General features: G+C 41.9%; 3 protein-coding genes across 4 annotated transcripts; all 3 read right to left on the reverse strand.

The window, feature by feature from the left end:
- Nucleotides 1-403: 403 nt before the first annotated feature.
- Nucleotides 404-14,854, reverse strand: LOC115059744 (zinc finger protein 175-like). Of its 2 annotated transcripts, XR_003842219.1 has the most exons (8): nt 14,701-14,854; nt 14,074-14,276; nt 13,847-13,948; nt 13,649-13,744; nt 13,348-13,458; nt 13,134-13,257; nt 10,138-12,827; nt 404-898 (listed from the first exon to the last, which is right to left on the reverse strand). XR_003842219.1 is itself a non-coding variant. In XM_029527402.1 (7 exons), exons 1-7 carry the CDS (start codon nt 14,723-14,725, stop codon nt 10,837-10,839), a joined length of 2,652 nt encoding a protein of 883 aa, XP_029383262.1. In that variant the 5' UTR covers nt 14,726-14,854; the 3' UTR covers nt 9,514-10,836. The 2 variants fall into 2 exon arrangements, 1 of the variants encoding a protein (XP_029383262.1); XM_029527402.1 differs by lacking the exon at nt 404-898 and having other exon boundaries at nt 9,514-12,827.
- On the reverse strand, nt 892-5,830 carry LOC115059743 (zinc finger protein 37-like). The gene is made up of 7 exons (XM_029527401.1): nt 5,683-5,830; nt 4,812-5,014; nt 4,585-4,686; nt 4,387-4,482; nt 4,102-4,212; nt 3,888-4,011; nt 892-2,910 (listed from the first exon to the last, which is right to left on the reverse strand). The coding sequence occupies exons 1-7, from the start codon at nt 5,705-5,707 to the stop codon at nt 920-922; spliced, it is 2,652 nt and encodes an 883-aa protein (XP_029383261.1). The 5' UTR covers nt 5,708-5,830; the 3' UTR covers nt 892-919.
- Nucleotides 14,855-15,483: 629 nt separating the features above from the next.
- Nucleotides 15,484-19,982, reverse strand: LOC115059855 (ER lumen protein-retaining receptor 2). Its single transcript, XM_029527577.1, has 5 exons — nt 19,725-19,982; nt 18,204-18,304; nt 17,792-17,950; nt 17,205-17,457; nt 15,484-16,458 (listed from the first exon to the last, which is right to left on the reverse strand). Exons 1-5 carry the CDS (start codon nt 19,813-19,815, stop codon nt 16,424-16,426), a joined length of 639 nt encoding a protein of 212 aa, XP_029383437.1. The 5' UTR covers nt 19,816-19,982; the 3' UTR covers nt 15,484-16,423.
- Between the last annotated feature and the right edge of the window lie 647 nt (nt 19,983-20,629).

The following is a 20,629-nucleotide window of genomic DNA, read 5'->3' on the forward strand; positions in this document are numbered from 1 at the left end:
CTTTGAGTTTCTTAGATATAGCTGCGCAGGATTCCTCACAGACTCCTCCGGTGATGGCTACTCCCTCATCTGAACTGACCTGAAACTAGTCTGAGAGACACTCCTGCAACAAACTGTCACACTTTGTAGTGAGACTGCCTCATTCTTGCAAGGATAAAAAAGCTACGTTTCAAGGATCTGGATTTCCTGAAAATATTTTTGTCACATTAATTGATAAAGAACTGTCACGTGGAGGCAGCCCTCAATAGCACTCTTGGCCATCAACTGTTTCGCATCTTTCGGTTCTAAGTTTTTTGTTTTTTTTTTTTACACCTTCAATTGAATTTGTACTTCCTGTCCCCTGCCCTAGATTAGCAACTGGCTGCTAAAAATAGCGAAGCACCTGAAGAGCATGACATCATTATCGTTCAGTTTTTTCCCAAATGAAGGTTAATGTGTTGGAGGAAAAATCAAGTCCAGACCAGGGCCAGTTGTGCCCGGGACCTTTATTCTAACATTCGGTATTATAAACTTACAGCCATAATGCTTATGAAAAATCAGTCATATCACGGTATTAAGTACACCTCAGATGTCATGGAGTAGTAGTTCTCACTCATATCAAAGCAATCATTGTATCAAGGCATCAAAAACATAATGTGTTCAACAATAATTGTTTGTTGTATAATCACAAGGCAGAAGTAAAAGGTTAATCATTTTGGGTGGAAAGGTTAACATCAACCTACGAAAATAAGCAATGGCTGTCAGCAAATCACCTATTTATTTTGGTAATCAGTCAGTTATTTCAGTCAGCAGATTGCATTATGCAGTTAACCTGAATGTTATTATTACTAGATCATTAATGTTCATATTATGCCATGAATATGTGTGATTGCCACGAGTGATAGAGGTTATAAGTCACCTTCTGTGTGTTAAAGGGAGATTAACGTGTCACAAATCTATGTATAAGATTTTTGTGTCTCTGCATGCTATAGAGCTTGGGGAAAGCCTTTCCACAGATATGGCAAACAAATGGCTTTTCTCCTGAGTGTATTTTAGCATGTGACCTGAGAAGAAACATTCTTATGAAGCCCTTTCCACAGACATCACATTTATAAGGTCTCTCTGTAGTGTGTTGTATGAGAACATGCTTCTTCACTTCAGAAGTTGACCTGAAGTATTTGTCACAATCAGGCACAGTGCATTTGAAAGGTTTCACTCCCATATGGATTAATTTATGTCTGGCAAGCGTTGATGCAGAGACCATCTTCCCACAGAAGGGACAAGGATGACGAAAGACTTCATTCAAGTGTTTGACCCTCTGGTGCTTTTTCAGAGCTCCTTTCTCTTTGAAGGATTTGTCACATTGAGAGCAAGAATGCTTCTTCTCATTTCGCAACTCACTGTGGACAAGGTTCATGTGCCGCAGCAGGTTGGAATTATGGGAGAAGGTCTTGCCGCACTTGGAACACAGGTAGGGTTTCTCCTTAGTGTGGACTCTCTCGTGGCAAACGAGATCTGCATCGTATTTGAATCTGCAGCTGCACAGAGAACACTGGAACGGAAGGTGACCTGTGTGCGTCCATTCATGCAGGATGAGGAACCGGAGCCTGGGGAAAGTTTTTGGACAGTGGCCGCATTTAAACGGTCTGCTGATTTTGTGGATGTTTTCAAAGTGCCTGAATAAGGGCAAAAAGAGAGTGAAGGTCTCCTCACACCGGGTACAATGAAACAGGGTATGTGAGACCTTGTGTCGTGCCAACGCCACCGTGTCTTTTAACACCTTCCTGCACACGCTGCAGTACAGGTCACTGTGGGTCAGTTTGTGCCTGTCCAGTGAAACTTTGTACCTGAATGCTTCTTGGCATTTGTCACATTTATAAAGATTCTTGGTATCATCTGGTTTCTCTGGGTTCACCTCCTGCTTACTGTACTCGAAGCATGTTCTGCGTAAGTGCTTCTTAAAAGATGTGAAGACTTTAAATCTGCTGTCGCATCGAGGGCAGGCATAGTCACCGGTGGGAAAGTGAGTTTTCATGTGAGATTTCAGACCTGTCCTCTCATTAATATGTTCCTTGCAAATGAAGCAGTAACTATTACTGTTTTTTCTAGTAGTGCTGGCTCTGATGTTAGAAATGCTCAGGTTTCCACTAGTAGCTGATAAAGTGTTAGGACCATTGAGGAGAGACTCCTCATTTGAGGAGTTAGATAATGAATCACAGTCAGATGAACTGCTGAGAGGAGTCCAAGAAGAGGAATCACCTGAGTAGTTGGACCATGAATCCGTCATACTGAGACTACTGCTAGGAGACCTCTGGCAAGAGTCTTCATCTGAGTAGTAAGACCACGAGCCGTCTTCACTCCAGTTGCTAGTAGGACCCATGTGGGAGGGCTCTTTGTTGAAGTTGCTTGAATCCTCACTGTCAGAGATTTCCGTGGGAGCCTGGCTCAGTGGTTTTGTTTTCCTAGAAGCAGTGTGAGCCCCGTCATAAACTCCTCTCTTCCCTCTCAGTTTCATTTTCAGGCCTCTGTTTTGTCTCACAGGTTGGGAATGTAAATACAGCGGCACGTCAAGTCTTTCTAGCCGAACACAGCACTGCTTCAGAAGGCCAGAAGCATCTTGTGCAGGGCTTTGTGAAGGACACACACTTTCCTCGTGTCTTGTGATGTCTCTGAAAACCACTGCTGTTTCACTTTCCATAGGAATCCAATTAGTGTTTTCAGTCTTGATGTCACATGCTGGGTTCTCTGTGAATGTGACATGGTTTGGCTGTTTTGTATGAGTCAGTGATGAAGGATCCCTCTCCAGCTCTGAGGTACATGATAGCTCCTGATCTGTTACTTTGTTGTGTACTTGTGCTTTATGTGCTGCTGTTGTTTTCACAGAGTGAAGTCTGAGAGCTGAAATGATGCAGGTGCCATCTAAAGAAGCATCTGAAATTGAAAAAACATGTTGTAGTAAAAGAGGGAAAACCATCAAATGCTGACTCATTTGTTAAATTCCTTCTAATATGAAACTATACTGCACATCTATTGGTGCATCTGTGTCAGCAGCTAAATTATCGTAAGCATTAACCCAGAGGTTGCGCTAGACTTTTTCATTGTTAGTCATTTTGACAGACAGGTTAAAAAAATTCGTCATAATCTACTTTTATCCTTCATTTTAATTTTTTAAATTATAATAAAGACATAAACAATAGCATTTAATTTTCATTCATTAGTTTTTAATGCAAATTCAATTAGAACAAATGAATGATCCCCTTATAAAGGCATGAGAGAAAACATTCATGATGTCAACACCACATTTCCCGCGGTGACATCGGTGGCCACTAAAAACATCAACTGTGGCCATATGCGTAAATGACCAATGCAGTTTTACAAAATTAAATACTTGCAATTAAATTATGAACAAACTTTGCAAGAAATCAGCTGAATTTAACTTAGTTCACCTCCTGCGGCCTGAACTCTGAGACTGAGTCTCATTCACACCTTCCTCCTGTTGCTCATGGAGTGAAACAGGGTGCCCGCTTGTGCATAATCAAATGCATCAAGTGAAGTTGCAGCAGAGGCAATTGTCATTAAATTTTGTACCTTTGCCTCGGACAGACAGCTTCTCATGGCTGTTTTGATATTGTTCTGAAGTAATTGCAACCCGTCAAAATGACAGATGGCCTTCAGAGTTGTCCGTCACATATTAAAAAAAAAAATCTGTCAATGATGGAGAATTCTCAGTTAATGCAACCCCTGCTTTAACCTCTGGGGATGAACAATCAAAGAAAACCCTGCTTTACTTCTTACAGCTATTTTCCTCTTTCATTTGGAAAATTCATTTTTGAGGCATAAACAATTAAAAAAAAAAAAAAAAAATCATGATTGATGATTGAATCGAATGAAGGTGCACAAAAACTCACCATTGTGATCTTGCTGGCTGCGATTTTTATGACTCTGCAGCGTTGTTCTGAGCTCCTCACACTGAGTCACAGTCTCCATACAGTCCTCTAGAACAGAGGAAACATCACCCAACATTGAGGCAACCTGGGAAAAGTGAAAAGGAACCAGACACCTCAATGGAACAGTGATATTGAGAGATTAAAGTGTTATGAAAGTAATCTATGTGATACCGACCTGCTGGAATGTTTGAAGAGGAAGAAATTTTTCCAGTCTGGACAGAAGCAGCCTCATCAAGGAGCAAAGTGCTTCATCAAATTTGGAACCAAACTCTTCAGGGAAAACTTTCTGAAAGACACATGTACATCATGTTTAGATGTTTAGTTTAGACACACTGGACTTCAAATTTAAGACAAAGGGTGAATAGCAGTTCACACAAAATAACAGTGGCACTAATTATGCCCATCTCAACTGCACAAAAGTTTCCACATTTGATAACTTTGTTGCAACATTGACACTGACCTGAAAGAAGTTTTCCCTCTCGTCAGGATTTGTCATCATGGCTGTAACAAGATCCACAAAGCCTGAGTTTGAGGCCTCCATGTCAGTAACACCAGCCTGCAAGACATGACACAAGGTCACAGAGCTTCACAGCAAATTATGGCAATTTTTTAATCCAATTTCCAATAAAGTGATTTTAGATGTTTTATTGAAACCTACCTCCACCACCCACCCCTTGATGAGGCTCTGTATTCTGTCCAAGTGTGGCTGAACAATCTGAGAGTCAGCAGATGTTTCACACTGACATAAACCCAGGATTAGCTGAAGCCAGAAACAAAATTATTCACCAATTGACGCCATTGATTAGTTTTTAATACATTTTTACACAGCACACAACCTCACAGTTGTAATTATGAGTGCTCGATAATTGACTTCTTCCTTCTCACCTTTGCTCTGAGGCCCAGGATCAGTTGAGCCCTCTGGCAAGTAGTGAGCAGCTCTGGGATAATGTCCGTAACCAAGGAAACAAACTCCTCAAGGATCCCATAATCAGACACAATTTTCTGCTGCATAGTCTGCCAGACTGCTGCCGCAACCAATTGCATCGGAGAGACCAGAAGGCGCAAAGCGGGAAGAGGGAAGATGGTACCTGGAAGAAAACACACACACACCTGATCATAATGCTGATGATTATAATGATCTCATCACTGAGGAATATATTCATTTTACGTTACACTAACAGTCACTTGCTTTAGAACACAGTTTCTAAGATACTAAAGAACACTGGAGAACCTTGACTGCCTTCAAATGTCGGCAGTAAAATGACCAAGCAATAATAATAATTATAAAAACTTCAGGCCACCAAAAAAAGAAAAATCAGGTCCATTTAGAAAGCAAGTCTGTGCAGTTCAGCTACAGCGTCTACAAACACCAACCTGCCCCCAGAACATCAGAGGTGCAGCACTTTTAATTATTTCATCTTCAGCCTGTGTTTCCATCTCAGGTCCCCCACCGTGACGTTTTTAACCTGAGGTGTCACAGCCGGGACGAAACACTCAACATGGCAGGAAACCGGTTTAAAGTTAAAGGATAGCATCCTCTCTGGACGACGTCTGTTTATGTTTTACAGAATATTAGCTATTAATTATAAACCTAAAGTAAAGACAACACTACCCTACGATGTATGTGAGTTAGTGAATCAGTGTTTGTCTCTTCCGTATTTACACTGATGGGTCAAAGCTGATGGTCGCTAACAGGAGTGTTTTAGCTTCAGCTAACAGATTAGCTTCAGTGTTTCAGCAGCAGAAGTTGACTCACAGTTTCTTTCAGAAATATCCTCCATGTTTTCTCCTGCTCTCCGGTTAGTGGAGAAAAGGCTGCTCCTCTCTCTTTAACCCGAATTATCAAAGCCTGTGCTTTGGAACAATAAAGTTACCTAACAGCCAAGCATGTGTGGACTGCCACTGATGACTTATGTGTTGATGTTTTTGTTCCGGGTTGTCAGTCCTGGTGGTGCTCGATGGTTCCCAAGCAGGTATCTAATCACGATGTACGTTCCTGTCAGTGTCCTTCTTCTTTGGAGTTTTAAGGCAGCTCGCATCGTATCAGTTGCATCACCGCCTCCTTCTGGGACTAGATATATTTCCTGTTTCAATTCTCCTTATCAATCCAGTTCTTAGAAGAATTTCAAATGAAATTTCTCCAGCCTTGTTCATTTTCACCACACTCAAGAATACTTTTTAGATCCTTCCCCATTAGTCCAACTCTTATCATCCCTGTAATCATAGTCAGTCTTTCTTGGGCATAATTCCTACAATTAATAATGGCATGTTCTATTGTTTACAGGTGTCACACTCACCAGTTGAATGTTAAGTGTCCCATTTAAATTACTGTGTCCTATTCTGATTTAGCTCACTGCTACCATTAGGCTTCTCTTTCCTCTTCTGTATCTCTTAATATTCACTCTATTTTGCATTGTATGAAGATGTCTACCTTTTGTTTCCTGGTTCCAGTATTGCTGCCATTCAGCATTGATTTCCTTCCATACAAAATTCTTTCAATCTCATTTAGAAAGTTTTATTGAGATGTCTATTGTTTCTTTTTTAACAGCTTGTTTAGACAGTTTGTCCACCCTTTCATTTCCGAAAATGCCCATGTGTGCAGGGACCCAAATGAATATGACCTCAGTGCCTTCTCTTATGACTTTTGAGTGTCTCTCCATAACTTTGTATACCAGATCTTGACAATAACGGGATAAGCCTAATTTTAGACTAGCCAAAGCTGCTGCTGAGCCACTACAAATCAGGGCTCTTTTCGTTATAGTTTGTATTATTTATTTTAGGGCCATCCAGATAGCATATAACTCCCCTAAATATAAACTGATCTAATCTGATGTCCTTCTGTTTACTGCAACTCTAGGGCTGGGAACTGAGATTTCAGATCCAGTACGAACAGGATCTGGATCTTTAGATCCGTCTGTATCCACCTGTATATATTCTCTGTAATGACTTTCTGTATAACTATAAAACTCATTTACTAGGTCCATATTGTTCTTTTTTGCCTTTACAGGAAGTAAATTAAAGTCTATAATCAAAGGTTTCAGCACCCACAGAGGGGCCACTGTCGGACAGAACTCCATTCCGTATATCCCCAATTCTCTTGCTGTTGTGTCCCCTATCCACCCAAAACTTGATTTTGCAGTTCCCTCTCTTTCCCAGCAGGTTTGTAGAATACTGTCACTGTTAAACACTTCAGGATGTTTTAACAAAAAGTGTAACTCAAGCCCTTCGGCTCCTCTGCTTTCTGTGAATCCCACTACAGCTGGTCTTTATAATAAGATCATTCCTTTAGAACAGAGCTGTTTAAAGTCAAACTGACCCCTTAATACCTGATATAAATGTCACACAAGCCCACAGATCCAGTACAGACAGTAAATGTTGGACCGAGATGGACAGCTTTATTTACTGAGGAACTAAAATTAAATAACTAAGCAAGATTAACAATATAAGAGAAATCATTGGGTCTTCTCGGATTTTATATGATTTACACAGTGAAGAAAGGAAGCAGTGCTGAGGGATGGAGGAGTAGCAGCAAACAGTGGGGACATAAAAGATTCAGTGGGGAGCACTGAACAAACACACACACACACACACACACACACGTAAGCCATAAGAAAATCAAAGGGGAAGTATCACTCACTAGAGTAGTGATACGAGCAGCAGAAGTCTCTTCACCTCATCTCCTCACATGAGTACGGGATGGTGCCAACTGATCACTACTATCCTCAGAGCCAAAAGGTGGAACCAGAGCAGAGGCAGAGGTTGGAACCGTTACAGGTGCTGCTGGCTGACCCATCAGCTCTGAAGGTCACTGAAAGAGCCCCCTGGATTCATGCCAGTCACTTTAGGTCTGAACCTTTTGGTGACTTCTAACGTGCTGTACGTTCGCACAGTGGGCAGCGTTGACCAACACAGTTGATAAGTGTTAGCGCCGTTAATAACTCCTCCAGTCAGCCACTCATACATATACACATTACAGCGACCTGCACATCCAAGGAGCACTTCAGAGTGCCTCTGTGGGAACAATGATAGAACGAAGATTACAACGTGAACATCTACTTCCAGGTCTTCATAATCCATTAATATGATACAGGCACTGAAATGTGCCTACATGTATAAAGAGATTATACAGTCACTACAGGCACCGTTACTCTAATTATGGTAGCTGGGCTGTTTAGCTAGCTGTTACTATCATCTCCAGGACAAACTCACTTATGCAAATACAGAAAGAATCTTTTCAATGATTTTGTTTTCTTCTGACAAGATGTGTAAGTGGATTGAATTGGTTAGAGTGACACACTCAATTGGCAGAGAGAATAACATGAAAATGTGCAAAATAGAAGTATACATCGCTGTCCTGAATCTGCATGATGATTACATTTCCAGTGAGTCACTGCTGTTTTCTTCTTTTTTCTTCTACGGTAAAAATCTTTAGGTAACAGGGCTGCATGTACATTGTGGGAAAGACATTTATTACAAATTTTTACTCTTTCAATTTTGTTGACGATTCAAAAGATGTTTTAAGAATTACAAAAGGCATCAACAAAATCATACAAAAAATATATTTAACATGTATTTTAAGTGTTGTATTTGACATTCAATATTTTCATTTTGTCCCAGAGAAGTATAAATTAAACATCAAGTGTATTTTTTATTATATTGCACATAATTTATTTGATACTTAATGGGTGAGATAGAGAATGGCCTCCACTTCTGGAAAGACCCCTCCTTGGGAACAATGGTAGAATGCAGACTACAACCTGAAGAACTGTTTCCAGATCTTGATTTTATACAGGAACTGAAATGTGCCTGCACATACAATGCAAGTGTGTGTTGGAAAAGATGTGTCTGTGGAGCTTTTATGATCAGTCTTCCGGTCACCTGTACTTTGGAGGTCAGTGTCACATGCATTAATGAAATTGAGTCATACACTCTAGATCTCTTCCAAAAGCCTGTTTGCTTTCCCAATTCTCTGATACCTCAGACTCCTCCGGTGATGACTACATCCCTGTGTAGATGTGTTATTGTGTGTTGCAACCCTCCCTGCTTTCTATGTATTTAAGAATTTGCTAAAACAGCAAGAGCATTTCTCAAATTTATAGTGTGAGGACTTGGACTGAATCCCTCTGAATTTCTAAATGTGACATGGTGTAAACTTGATAAATATATACTTGTGTGATCAAAGAACGATCAAATTGTGGAAGTGTGATGGGAAAATTTTAATTGATGCAATAATACTGAGTGGAAAAACTCTTCCATATGCATCTACTTCAAGGACAATGGATGCCACCTCTTAATCTTGTTTGGGGAACAGAATATGCTCTGTTACTCTTTTCCCTTTATATATGTACCTTATGAGCACAGGCACAAGTACGTACTTCCTCATCTGAACTGACCTGAAACTAGTCTGAGAGACACTCCTGCAACAAACTGTCACACTTTGTAGTGAGACTGCCTCATTCTTGCAGGGATAAAAAAGCAAAGTTTCAAGGATCTGGATTTCCTGAAAATATTTTTGTCACATTAATTGATAAAGAACTGTCACGTGGAGGCAGCCTGCAATAGCACTCTTGGCCATCAACTGTTTCGCATCTTTCGGTTCTAAGTTTTTTTTTTTTTTTTTTACACCTTGAAGTTAATTTGTACTTCCTGTCCCCTGCCCTAAATTAGCAACTGGCTGCTAAAAATAGCGAAGCACCTGAAGAGCATGACATCATTATCGTTCAGTTTTTTCCCAAATGAAGGTTAATGTGTTGGAGGAAAAATCAAGTCCAGACCAGGGCCAGTTGTGCCCGGGACCTTTATTCTAACATTCGGTATTATAAACTTACAGCCATAATGCTTATGAAAAATCAGTCATATCACGGTATTAAGTACACCTCAGGTGTCATTGAGTAGTAGTTCTCACTCATATCACAGCAATCATTGTATCAAGGCATCAAAAACATAATGTGTTCAACAATAATTGTTTGTTGTATAATCACAAGGCAGAAGTAAAAAGTTAACCATTTTGGGTGGAAAGGTTAACATCAACCTACGAAAATAAGCAATGGCTGTCAGCAAATCACCTATTTATTTTGGTAATCAGTCAGTTATTTCAGTCAGCAGATTGCATTATGCAGTTAACCTGAATGTTATTATTACTAGATCATTAATGTTCATATTATGCCATGAATATGTGTGATTGCCACGAGTGATAGAGGTTATAAGTCACCTAACGGGAATTCAAAGCTGTGAAGGGCATCACCCAGGATCAGTGTTGGAGCTAATCCTTTGGTATTGGTGATCCATGGCCTTGACCAGCCTGCAGGTGGTGGTGGTCAGGCCTCTCTACAGGAACGGCGGGTCAATCTTCTCTCCTGCCTCCTCATTGCTTGCAGCTCCTTCAAGATCTCAACTCTGTCTTTCAGCAGATGTTTCTTCCTGGCTTTCATTTTTTCGTTGCGTTGGTGCAGAATCCCTATGACAAAGATGATATTTTTCTTGTCAGTTGCTCCATGTTCTCCTCTTCCTTCCTGCGTCAGGGTCTTTTTCTATCTCTGTCATGATGTACTGGGTCTGAATCTCTACTTGCACCATATTCTCCTCAGTTGGTGTTTTCGCTTGATCATCTTTGAGATGTCTCTCTACCTTAAATTCTGCTAACTGGACATGCTCTTGCAAAAGACATCCCGGTCAGCAATGTGGTCCTTTTCTGACTCATGTGCCCTTCACATCCCTCCTTAACTCCAGGACATTTTCCATTACGGTTGAGAAGTTCAAACATCTCTAGTTCTGTTGTAAAACTGTGTTTCAATGTCAAAGGGGTCCAAAGTTATCTTTTCATCCCGTTTTATGCAAAGCATTTGAAGGCGACAGTCATTTGCCCAGCCAGCAAGGTTCTGTCTCAAAACTTCTGTATGTTAAAGGGAGATTAATGTGTCACAAATCTATGTATAAGATTTTTGTGTCTCTGCATGCTATAGAGCTTGAGGAAAGCCTTTCCACAGATATGGCAAACAAATGGCTTTTCTCCTGAGTGTATTTTAGCATGTGACCTCAGAAGAAACATTCTTATGAAGCCCTTTCCACAGACATCACATTTATAAGGTCTCTCTGTAGTGTGTTGTATGAGAACATGCTTCTTCACTTCAGAAGTTGACCTGAAGGATTTGTCACAATCAGGCACAGTGCATTTGAAAGGCTTCTCTCCTGTATGGATTAATTTATGTCTGGCAAGCGTTGATGCAGAGACCATCTTCCCACAGAAGGGACAAGGATGACGAAAGACTTCATTCAAGTGTTTGACCCTCTGGTGCTTTTTCAGAGCTCCTTTCTCTTTGAAGGATTTGTCACATTGAGAGCAAGAATGCTTCTTCTCATTTCGCAACTCACTGTGGACGAGGTTCATGTGCCGCAGCAGGTTGGAATTATGGGAGAAGGTCTTGCCGCACTTGGAACACAGGTATGGTTTCTCCTTAGTGTGGACTCTCTCGTGGTAAATGAGATCTGCGTCGGATTTGAATCTGCAGCTGCACAGAGAACACTGGAACGGAAGGTGACCTGTGTGCGTCCATTCATGCAGGATGAGGAACCGGAGCCTGGGGAAAGTTTTTGGACAGTGGCCGCATTTAAACGGACTGCTGATTTTGTGGATGTTTTCAAAGTGCCTGAGTAAGGGCAAAAAGAGAGTGAAGGTCTCCTCACACCGGGTACAATGAAACAGGGTATGTGAGACCTTGTGTCGTGCCAACGCCACCGTGTCTTTTAACACCTTCCTGCACACGCTGCAGTACAGGTCACTGTGGGTCAGTTTGTGCCTGTCCAGTGAAACTTTGTACCTGAATGCTTCTTGGCATTTGTCACATTTATAAAGATTCTTGGTATCATCTGGTTTCTCTGGGTTCACCTCCTGCTTACTGTACTCGAAGCATGTTCTGCGTAAGTGCGTCTTGAAAGATGTGAAGACTTTAAATCTGCTGTCGCATCGAGGGCAGGCATAGTCACCGGTGGGAAAGTGAGTTTTCATGTGAGATTTCAGACCTGTCCTCTCATTAATATGTTCCTTGCAAATGAAGCAGTAACCATTACTGTTTTTTTTAGTAGTGCTGGCTCTGATGTTAGAAATGCTCAGGTTTCCACTAGTAGCTGATGAAGTGTTAGGACCATTGAGGAGAGACTCCTCATTTGAGGAGTTAGATAATGAATCACAGTCAGATGAACTGCTGAGAGGAATCCAAGAAGAGGAATCACCTGAGTAGTTGGACCATGAATCCATCATACTGAGACTACTGCTAGGAGACCTCTGGCAAGAGTCTTCATCTGAGTAGTAAGACCACGAGCCGTCTTCACTCCAGTTGCTAGTAGGACCCATGTGGGAGGGCTCTTTGTTGAAGTTGCTTGAATCCTCACTGTCAGAGATTTCCGTGGGAGCCTGGCTCAGTGGTTTTGTTTTCCTAGAAGCAGTGTGAGCCCCGTCATAAACTCCTCTCTTCCCTCTCAGTTTCATTTTCAGGCCTCTGTTTTGTCTCACAGGTTGGGAATGTAAATACAGCGGCACGTCAAGTCTTTCTAGCCGAACACAGCACTGCTTCAGAAGGCCAGAAGCATCTTGTGCAGGGCTTTGTGAAGGACACACACTTTCCTCATGCCTTGTGATGTCTCTGAAAACCACTGCTGTTTCACTTTCCATAGGAATCCAATTAGTGTTTTCAGTCTTGATGTCACATGCTGGGTTCTCTGTGAATGTGTCATGGTTTGGCTGTTTTGTATGAGTCAGTGATGAAGGATCCCTCTCCAGCTCTGAGGCACATGATAGCTCCTGATCCGTTACTTTGTTGTGTACTTGTGCTTTATGTGCTGCTGTTGTTTTTACAGAGTGAAGTCTGAGAGCTGAAATGATGCAGGTGCCATCTAAAGAAGCATCTGAAACGGGAAAAACATGTTGTAGTAAAAGAGGGAAAACCATCAAACGCTGACTCATTTGTTAAATAATTCCTTCTAATATGAAACTATACTGCACATCTATTGATACATCTGTAGCTACATCAGCAGCTAAATTATCGTAAGCATTAACCTCTGGGGATGAACAATCAAAGAAAACCCTGCTTTACTTCCGACAGCTATTTTCCTCCCTCATTCCAGAAAATTCATCTTTGAGGCATAAACAATTAAAAAAAAAAAAATCACGATTGACCGAATCAACTCGAATTGGAAGGTGTACAAACTCACCATTGTGATCTTGCTGGCTGCGATTTTTATGACTCTGCAGCGTTGTTCTGAGCTCCTCACACTGAGTCACAGTCTCCATACAGTCCTCTAGAACAGAGGAAACATCACCCAACATTGAGGCAACCTGGGAAAAGTGAAAAGGAACCAGACACCTCAATGGAACAGTGATATTGAGAGATTAAAGTGTTATGAAAGTAATCTATGTGATACCGACCTGCTGGAATGTTTGAAGAGGAAGAAATTTTTCCAGTCTGGACAGAAGCAGCCTCATCAAGGAGCAAAGTGCTTCATCAAATTTGGAACCAAACTCTTCAGGGAAAACTTTCTGAAAGACACGTGTACATCATGTTTAGATGTTTAGTTTAGACACACTGGACTTCAAATTTAAGACAAAGGGTGAATAGCAGTTCACACAAAATAACAGTGGCACTAATTATGCCCATCTCAACTGCACAGAAATTTGCTGAAACTAAAGTTTCCACATTTGATAACTTTGTTGCAACATTGACACTGACCTGAAAGAAGTTTTCCCTCTCGTCAGGATTTGTCATCATGGCTGTAACAAGATCCACAAAGCCTGAGTTTGAGGCCTCCATGTCAGTAACACCAGCCTGCAAGACATGACACAAGGTCACAGAGCTTCACAGCAAATTATGGCAATTTTTTAATCCAATTTCCAATAAAGTGATTTTAGATGTTTTATTGAAACCTACCTCCACCACCCACCCCTTGATGAGGCTCTGTATTCTGTCCAAGTGTGGCTGAACAATCTGAGAGTCAGCAGATGTTTCACACTGACATAAACCCAGGATTAGCTGAAGCCAGAAACAAAATTATTCACCAATTGACGCCATTGATTAGTTTTTAATACATTTTTACACAGCACACAACCTCACAGTTGTAATTATGAGTGCTCGATAATTGACTTCTTCCTTCTCACCTTTGCTCTGAGGCCCAGGATCAGTTGAGCCCTCTGGCAAGTAGTGAGCAGCTCTGGGATAATGTCCGTAACCAAGGAAACAAACTCCTCAAGGATCCCATAATCAGACACAATTTTCTGCTGCATAGTCTGCCAGACTGCTGCCGCAACCAATTGCATCGGAGAGACCAGAAGGCGCAAAGCGGGAAGAGGGAAGATGGTACCTGGAAGAAAACACACACACACCTGATCATAATGCTGATGATTATAATGATCTCATCACTGAGGAATATATTCATTTTACGTTACACTAACAGTCACTTGCTTTAGAACACAGTTTCTAAGATACTAAAGAACACTGGAGAACCTTGACTGCCTTCAAATGTCGGCAGTAAAATGTCCAAGCAATAATAATAATTATAAAAACTCTCTCTGGACGACGTCTGTTTATGTTTTACAGAATATTAGCTATTAATTATAAACCCAAAGTAAAGACAACACTACCCTACGATGTATGTGAGTTAGTGAATCAGTGTTTGTCTCTTCCGTATTCACACTGATGGGTCAAAGCTGATGGTCGCTAACAGGAGTGTTTTAGCTTCAGCTAACAGATTAGCTTCAGTGTTTCAGCAGCAGAAGTTGACTCACAGTTTCTTTCAGGAATATCCTCCATGTTTTCTCCTGCTCTCCGGTTAGTGGAGAAAAGGCTGCTCCTCTCTCTTTAACCCGAATTATCAAAGCCTGTGCTTTGGAAAAATAAAGTTACCTAGCAGCCAAGCATGTGTGGACTGCCACTGATGACTTGTCCGGTGGTGTTTTTGTTCCGGGTTGTCAGTCCTGGTGGTGCTCGATGGTTCCCATCCACGTGTCTATCTTCTCTATCTTTATCGAATTTTTCATGCCTCTCCTGATTCAGCCAAGGTCAATATAACAGCAGTAAAGGCAGACAACCATAAGATCATAACTAAATCAACTGTTGCACCACAATCTGACAGTTCATAGTTTCTGTTGATTCTTTGTTGTATTTCTCTACATTATATATTTCCAGAGCATTTGAGACACTCCAGATATATGTGGATTTAATTAATTTGGTTATATTTTTTGCTTAAAAATGGTCAAATGAGCTGACCCACTCTGCAATCTATCCAGATTGGATGGGCAACCTGTCAATCAGACAGTACCCACATCCCAATGGAGCCCCTATTTTCTTCTAAATGGTCTAAAATCTATGTCACGTTATATCGTTATACAGAAGCCTCATTAAAATATAAATAAGGGAACTTAAGTGGTATTTCTGAAAATAGAACCGGTCACAACTATAGACGTTTTGCAGGTTTAATTGATTGGATATTAAATTTGAGTGAGGTTTGTGCTTCTCATCTCCAAATCCGACTCATTCCTAAGGTTAAAATTATGCACAAACAGATGGAGGACACTTCGATGGACTCCGTTTATTGAAAACCAGGAAGATAAAAAATAAATACATCTGCACCTATAAGAAGGAAAAAAAAAAGGAACCCAATCCAGTTCTGTAAAGAAACTTCATGTACATCACATGACCAGGGAATTTACTCATCAACTTGTCTTTGCTGGGCAATAAATGGAAGTATGCAAATGAGTCATTTACAGTGATGAGTCAACTTTTTGATGTTCTCCTCGAGAAAGGATTTTGCTCCAAATACCATGAAACAGTGCATTCTGGGAAATTCTGAAGAACAAATCTGAACAAAAATATAGCTCGGGAGTTACAATATGAAAAAAATAAAAACAGAATGTTAAATTATGGCGTCCATCTTAGATTTATCTTCTACTGGGCATGGGAAACTGAAACACCCTTTATACATTGGGAAACTGGTCAGAAACAAATGTGCAAAAACCAGAGTGACTAGTCCAGGCTTCAACAAATTCCACCCTAAATAATTCAGGAAAAACAATGCACATTTATTTCATTGCAAATACAATTACAAATGCTGGAGTCAATAATATCCTGCCACAAGAAGTCCGCTTCACAGGCTATTTTATATCTTCAGATCTTATTCAGCAATGTGTCGAATCTTCGGAGTACATCTTTTATGTAGAAAACTTTTCTTGCTTTTTTCTTCTTTATACAGGGTAATAAAAAACAGTTAAGGCAAGATGCATCAAACAGAAATCCAAAGGCCTTGGATCAGCCTCTGCAGGTTCTGATTCCACTGGTTCAGGATGAGAAGAAGGTGCAGTCAGCAGCTCCCACTCGCTCTCTGTCTCAGGCATCTTACACTGGCGGGAGGGGAAGAGGAGGAAATGGTGGTGGGAGAGTGGGGCAGAGGTGTCCACCAACCTCCCCCCCCGATCGTCCACTCGGCATCTGCACAATTCTCCTCTTTGGCACTTAAGCTGGCAGACTCAGCTTTTTTCCTTTCAGCACTGGAATGAGACATCACAGGTTTGTTTAATGCAGCAGATCACATGACAGATCAACATCATTTCTGTCAGCCTGTCACAATATCAACACAATTTTGAAAACTTATTTATGTTGGTTAAACCATTGATTCGCCCAGGGGATCCATCACAAATTCACTATTATGGCCTTTATCAGCCCACCTGCCAGCCACTTGTTGCCCATTTGTCTGCCCTTTATGGGCCCATCCTCTGCCCGCTGTCAGCCCTGTCTGTATGAGCCTGTCAGTCAAAGTTCTGGTTTTTAAAAAAACACATTTTGTGTTGTAGAGATGCTTCTTGATGCCTTGGATGTAACGGGAGGCTGCTGTTGGGGACCAACAAGCTGGGATGTTGAGGTCCTAAGGACAGTGGGCTGTGTCTGCCAAAAGTTTAAGGATTATTTCTCCCCCCCCCAAAAAAAAAAAAAAAACAAAACAAAAAAAAAAAACAAAAAACAAAAACAAATTGCTCAGTGATGTCTGTAATTAGCCATTTTAACATGGTTGAAAAATATTTTTCACATGTATCACAATACATGTGAAAAGAAGAAAATTTAACCTACAGCTATTCTACATACTAAGTAGATGGACAAAGCTGCAGCAGGAGCCAGTGCAAATATCTGTCCAAATTTGATAAAATGCTTCCATTGTTGGCAGAACCAGCTAAACATGGTTTGATACAAACACGGTGTGAGGAGTGTAACAGGTTAAAAAAAACCCAGCAGCTCTCACCTTTTGTTACATACAAATAGAAGAAGTCACAGTACAGGATGGTCTGCACCACACCAGCAACAATGGCTATCATGTCGAAGAATCCCTCAAAGTAGAACCTCCATATCCAGTTGATGAGGTAGAGGGCTCTGTAGAGTCCCAGGAAGAAAAGGTAATGGGTGGTGATGGTTTCAGCCTCACCCGTCTTGCTGATCATAAAGAGCTGGGGCAGAATGGCCACAGACTCCAGGTAGATGGAGAATGTCCACAGGATCTGGGATGGGGAGAAGGGAGGACGGAGGGTTTGACACGCATTAGAGCACAGACATGTTTAACTGAAACAGAAAACACTCACACTTATACAGCTGCCCTGGAGACAAAGGGAACCTTTTCAACTGAGAGATACAGATGTAACCCTTTAATAAACTTAAAACTGCATTGAGAACAGATTAAATAATGATAGAAGAATTGCCAGTCATGAGACTTTCTTGTTTGAAGTGAAAACAGAACTGACAGTGGAGTTTGTTCCTAAAGTGACATTTCTCACATTCAGAGAAAACATGTCTGTCTGAAACCAGAACAGGAAGTAATGATGTTGAATTTCTAACCTCCAGAGGAGAGAAGTCATGGTTCACCAAGAAAGCCAGGCCACCAACAGGGACAACCAGGAATTCCACTCTGAATGTGTCATGGTTCCCATCATAAGTTGCCTTGAACTTAATGTAGATGAGGTACACGGTGGCGTATGCACATCCAATGTAGATGATCTGAAAGAGTAGACAGACACCAAAAACATTAACTCAGCATTCACAGATCTCAGCTTCTAATGGTCTGACCTGAACATATTAAAGCAGCAGCGACAACACACACAAATCCGTTGAGTCTTATTTGACAACTTTGTCCTTCAGCAAACATGGGTGTGTTGGTTTAATCCTCTGTTTAGACCTAGAAACTATGTGTTTAGTGCTTGGGAAAACAAAATCTTTCAGGATATGGAAACGAACAACCTGAGCCACTCACCTTCATGGTGGTGTTATAGAGAGAGATGAAGGAGGTGAGCAGATCCAGGTAACGGGTGGTGAACACCAAGGCAAACAGGACCTGACTCTTTCCAGAGATACCTGAGAAGAGACAGCAGAGGGCAGTCAAACATTTCATAATCCAGTAATGAGGTTAAATCTGGTTTGTTGATGCTGCTGCGACCCCCCCCCCCCGCCCTCCAGTTGTAAACACATTATGTCTGCTACATGCTTCACATGCTATGCAAATAGCAGCATTGTCATACAAATACACTACCTCCCAAGTTACTCACAGCAAGCCACAGACCTCACCCATAGGGCCTTTTTTTTTTGTGTGTGTGTGTGTGTAACAAACACAAACCTGGTCAACGTTATCTCCATGCGAGAGGAACAAAACCTATCATTTAATCATTCACCGGTGTTCACTGCACTGTCTGCTCATGGACAGATAATGCATGTGCAACACCAGACTGCAACAGCATGGGAAAATTAACATTGTGGGCAAAACTCTTTGCTGGAACACATAATGTGACACAGTTACTTTAATATGCAGCTGACAATGTGTGTTTGAAAGTGTATCATGTGTCAGGGTATAAGCAGTCCACACCGCCACCCACTCTGTTTATCTGGTGCGTTGGCAGGTTTTCCCATAGACACACCCACTGAGACTCATACAGGGCTTTGATCACCGATTGCTGACTTCTCTGTAATCAAACATGCTCCAACGCTGAGGTACTCTCACACTGACCTCCCCTGAATCCAGCATGCAACAGTTTAAAACACTGCAGCTCAATGTGAATTGACAGCTCACGGGTTTAATCTCAAACAAACATCAGTGATAACAGAAGTCAGGCTGGTTGTCCTGCAGAGATACAGCCCTGACCTTTGACCGGTGAAAGAGCAGGAAGGTGCAGCAGGGCTCACCATCAAGACAGTAGAGTTTTGTGGAGCTATTGAAGCCGGCAGCTGGGGAAATGTCAAATCACCAACGCGTTCACCGTCTATGAGTCCCGTGTTGCCACGTCAGACAGATCATTACAGGGTAACGTGAAGGAAGCACAGAAAGCCTGACGGGAAACTCGTTCAGCTGCCACTCGGCAATTGAAAAAGACCCAACCCGTTAACGTGAGTTCACCGACGGGTTGGCCCTCAGGTCCCGGCGTCCCTGCCTGCCGGTGATGTGGGGCCCTCTGAGCTCACATGGCTAACGAGTGAGACAGCTGCTGTATCAACACTTCGCAGATACTCCCCCAATGACAACGTTTATCAAGCAGCACCTTAATAATGTCATTAATAGCAATTTCTGACATCGGAAAAGACTTTCTTCCCCGGGAACGGGACAGACCGGGGCTGCTAGCTCGGTAGCTAACGTTAGCCGAGACTTGGCTAACGAGTTCAATCTGAAGAAGCTCCACGTATCTGTCCAGTCCCGTCCGATTAGCCTTTAAATGGAAATGACAGGAAGCTGTGTGTTCGACACAGAGCTCGTACATACTGTAGGTAAAGATATATGACCACTCACCGGCACAAGACCTGGTTTTCCATATTTTTAGCAGCAGGATGATGATGGCGGCTAGGTGAGAGAGATCGCCGGTTAGCCTGAAGATGTTCATGTTCCTTGGCGCTCCAGCAGAAGCAAACCGATGTTTATGGACTCTATGGATGTGCTCGCTTCGTGTCCGGTTGCAGTGAATTAAAGACCTGACACTGCCGAGTGACACCGTGGGGCAGGAACAGACCGAAGCTGGCCTCACAAGATGGGGAAAATGGCGAGAAGAGCGCGACGTGGCTCGGGGACGTGGCCAAGACAGCGGCATCCAATGAAAGACGGGAAACGCTGGAGCACTCAGCCAATCAGAGGAGGAAGATGCTACTCTGCATAAATTATGCTACGCAACGCTACTTCAGACACCGTGGAAAAGATACGAAATCTGAGGTCGGTGTTTTTTGTTTTTTTTTTCAGCTGATGGGGTTGTCAGTTACGGGACAATGAAATGAAAATTAACGCCAGCTAAGCGGAGAAATTAAAAATAAATCTCACCCTTACTTGGGCAGTGTGTTTGCTTTTCTTCTGATCTAGTACAGGCCCAATGTGCGCCCAGTTCTAGGTGAGACATGCTGGTCCCACATGCAGAATGATTTCCTGATGCTGCTTCCAAACCTGGACCAATGAAAGCACATGTGGGAAAAGCAGGCAAGTGACAGACACTACAAGAGTATGACAGCCACAATCTATCCAGATCTGGATGTACATGGGACAGACTGGGGCCAAGGTCTCAAGCATGTAGTGTGCCGTGTGCCAGCCATTCTATTTTACTAACACAACTTTTACCACAGAGTTGTAGAAATGCCATTCCGGTAGTCATCTAACAACAATTTTTGTGTTCTGTGTACAATAAAATGTAAAATAGACATGATGGGACAGGA

The sequence above is a fragment of the Echeneis naucrates genome, chromosome 19 (genome assembly GCF_900963305.1).
Source record: "Echeneis naucrates chromosome 19, fEcheNa1.1, whole genome shotgun sequence".
NCBI lineage: Eukaryota > Metazoa > Chordata > Actinopteri > Carangiformes > Echeneidae > Echeneis > Echeneis naucrates.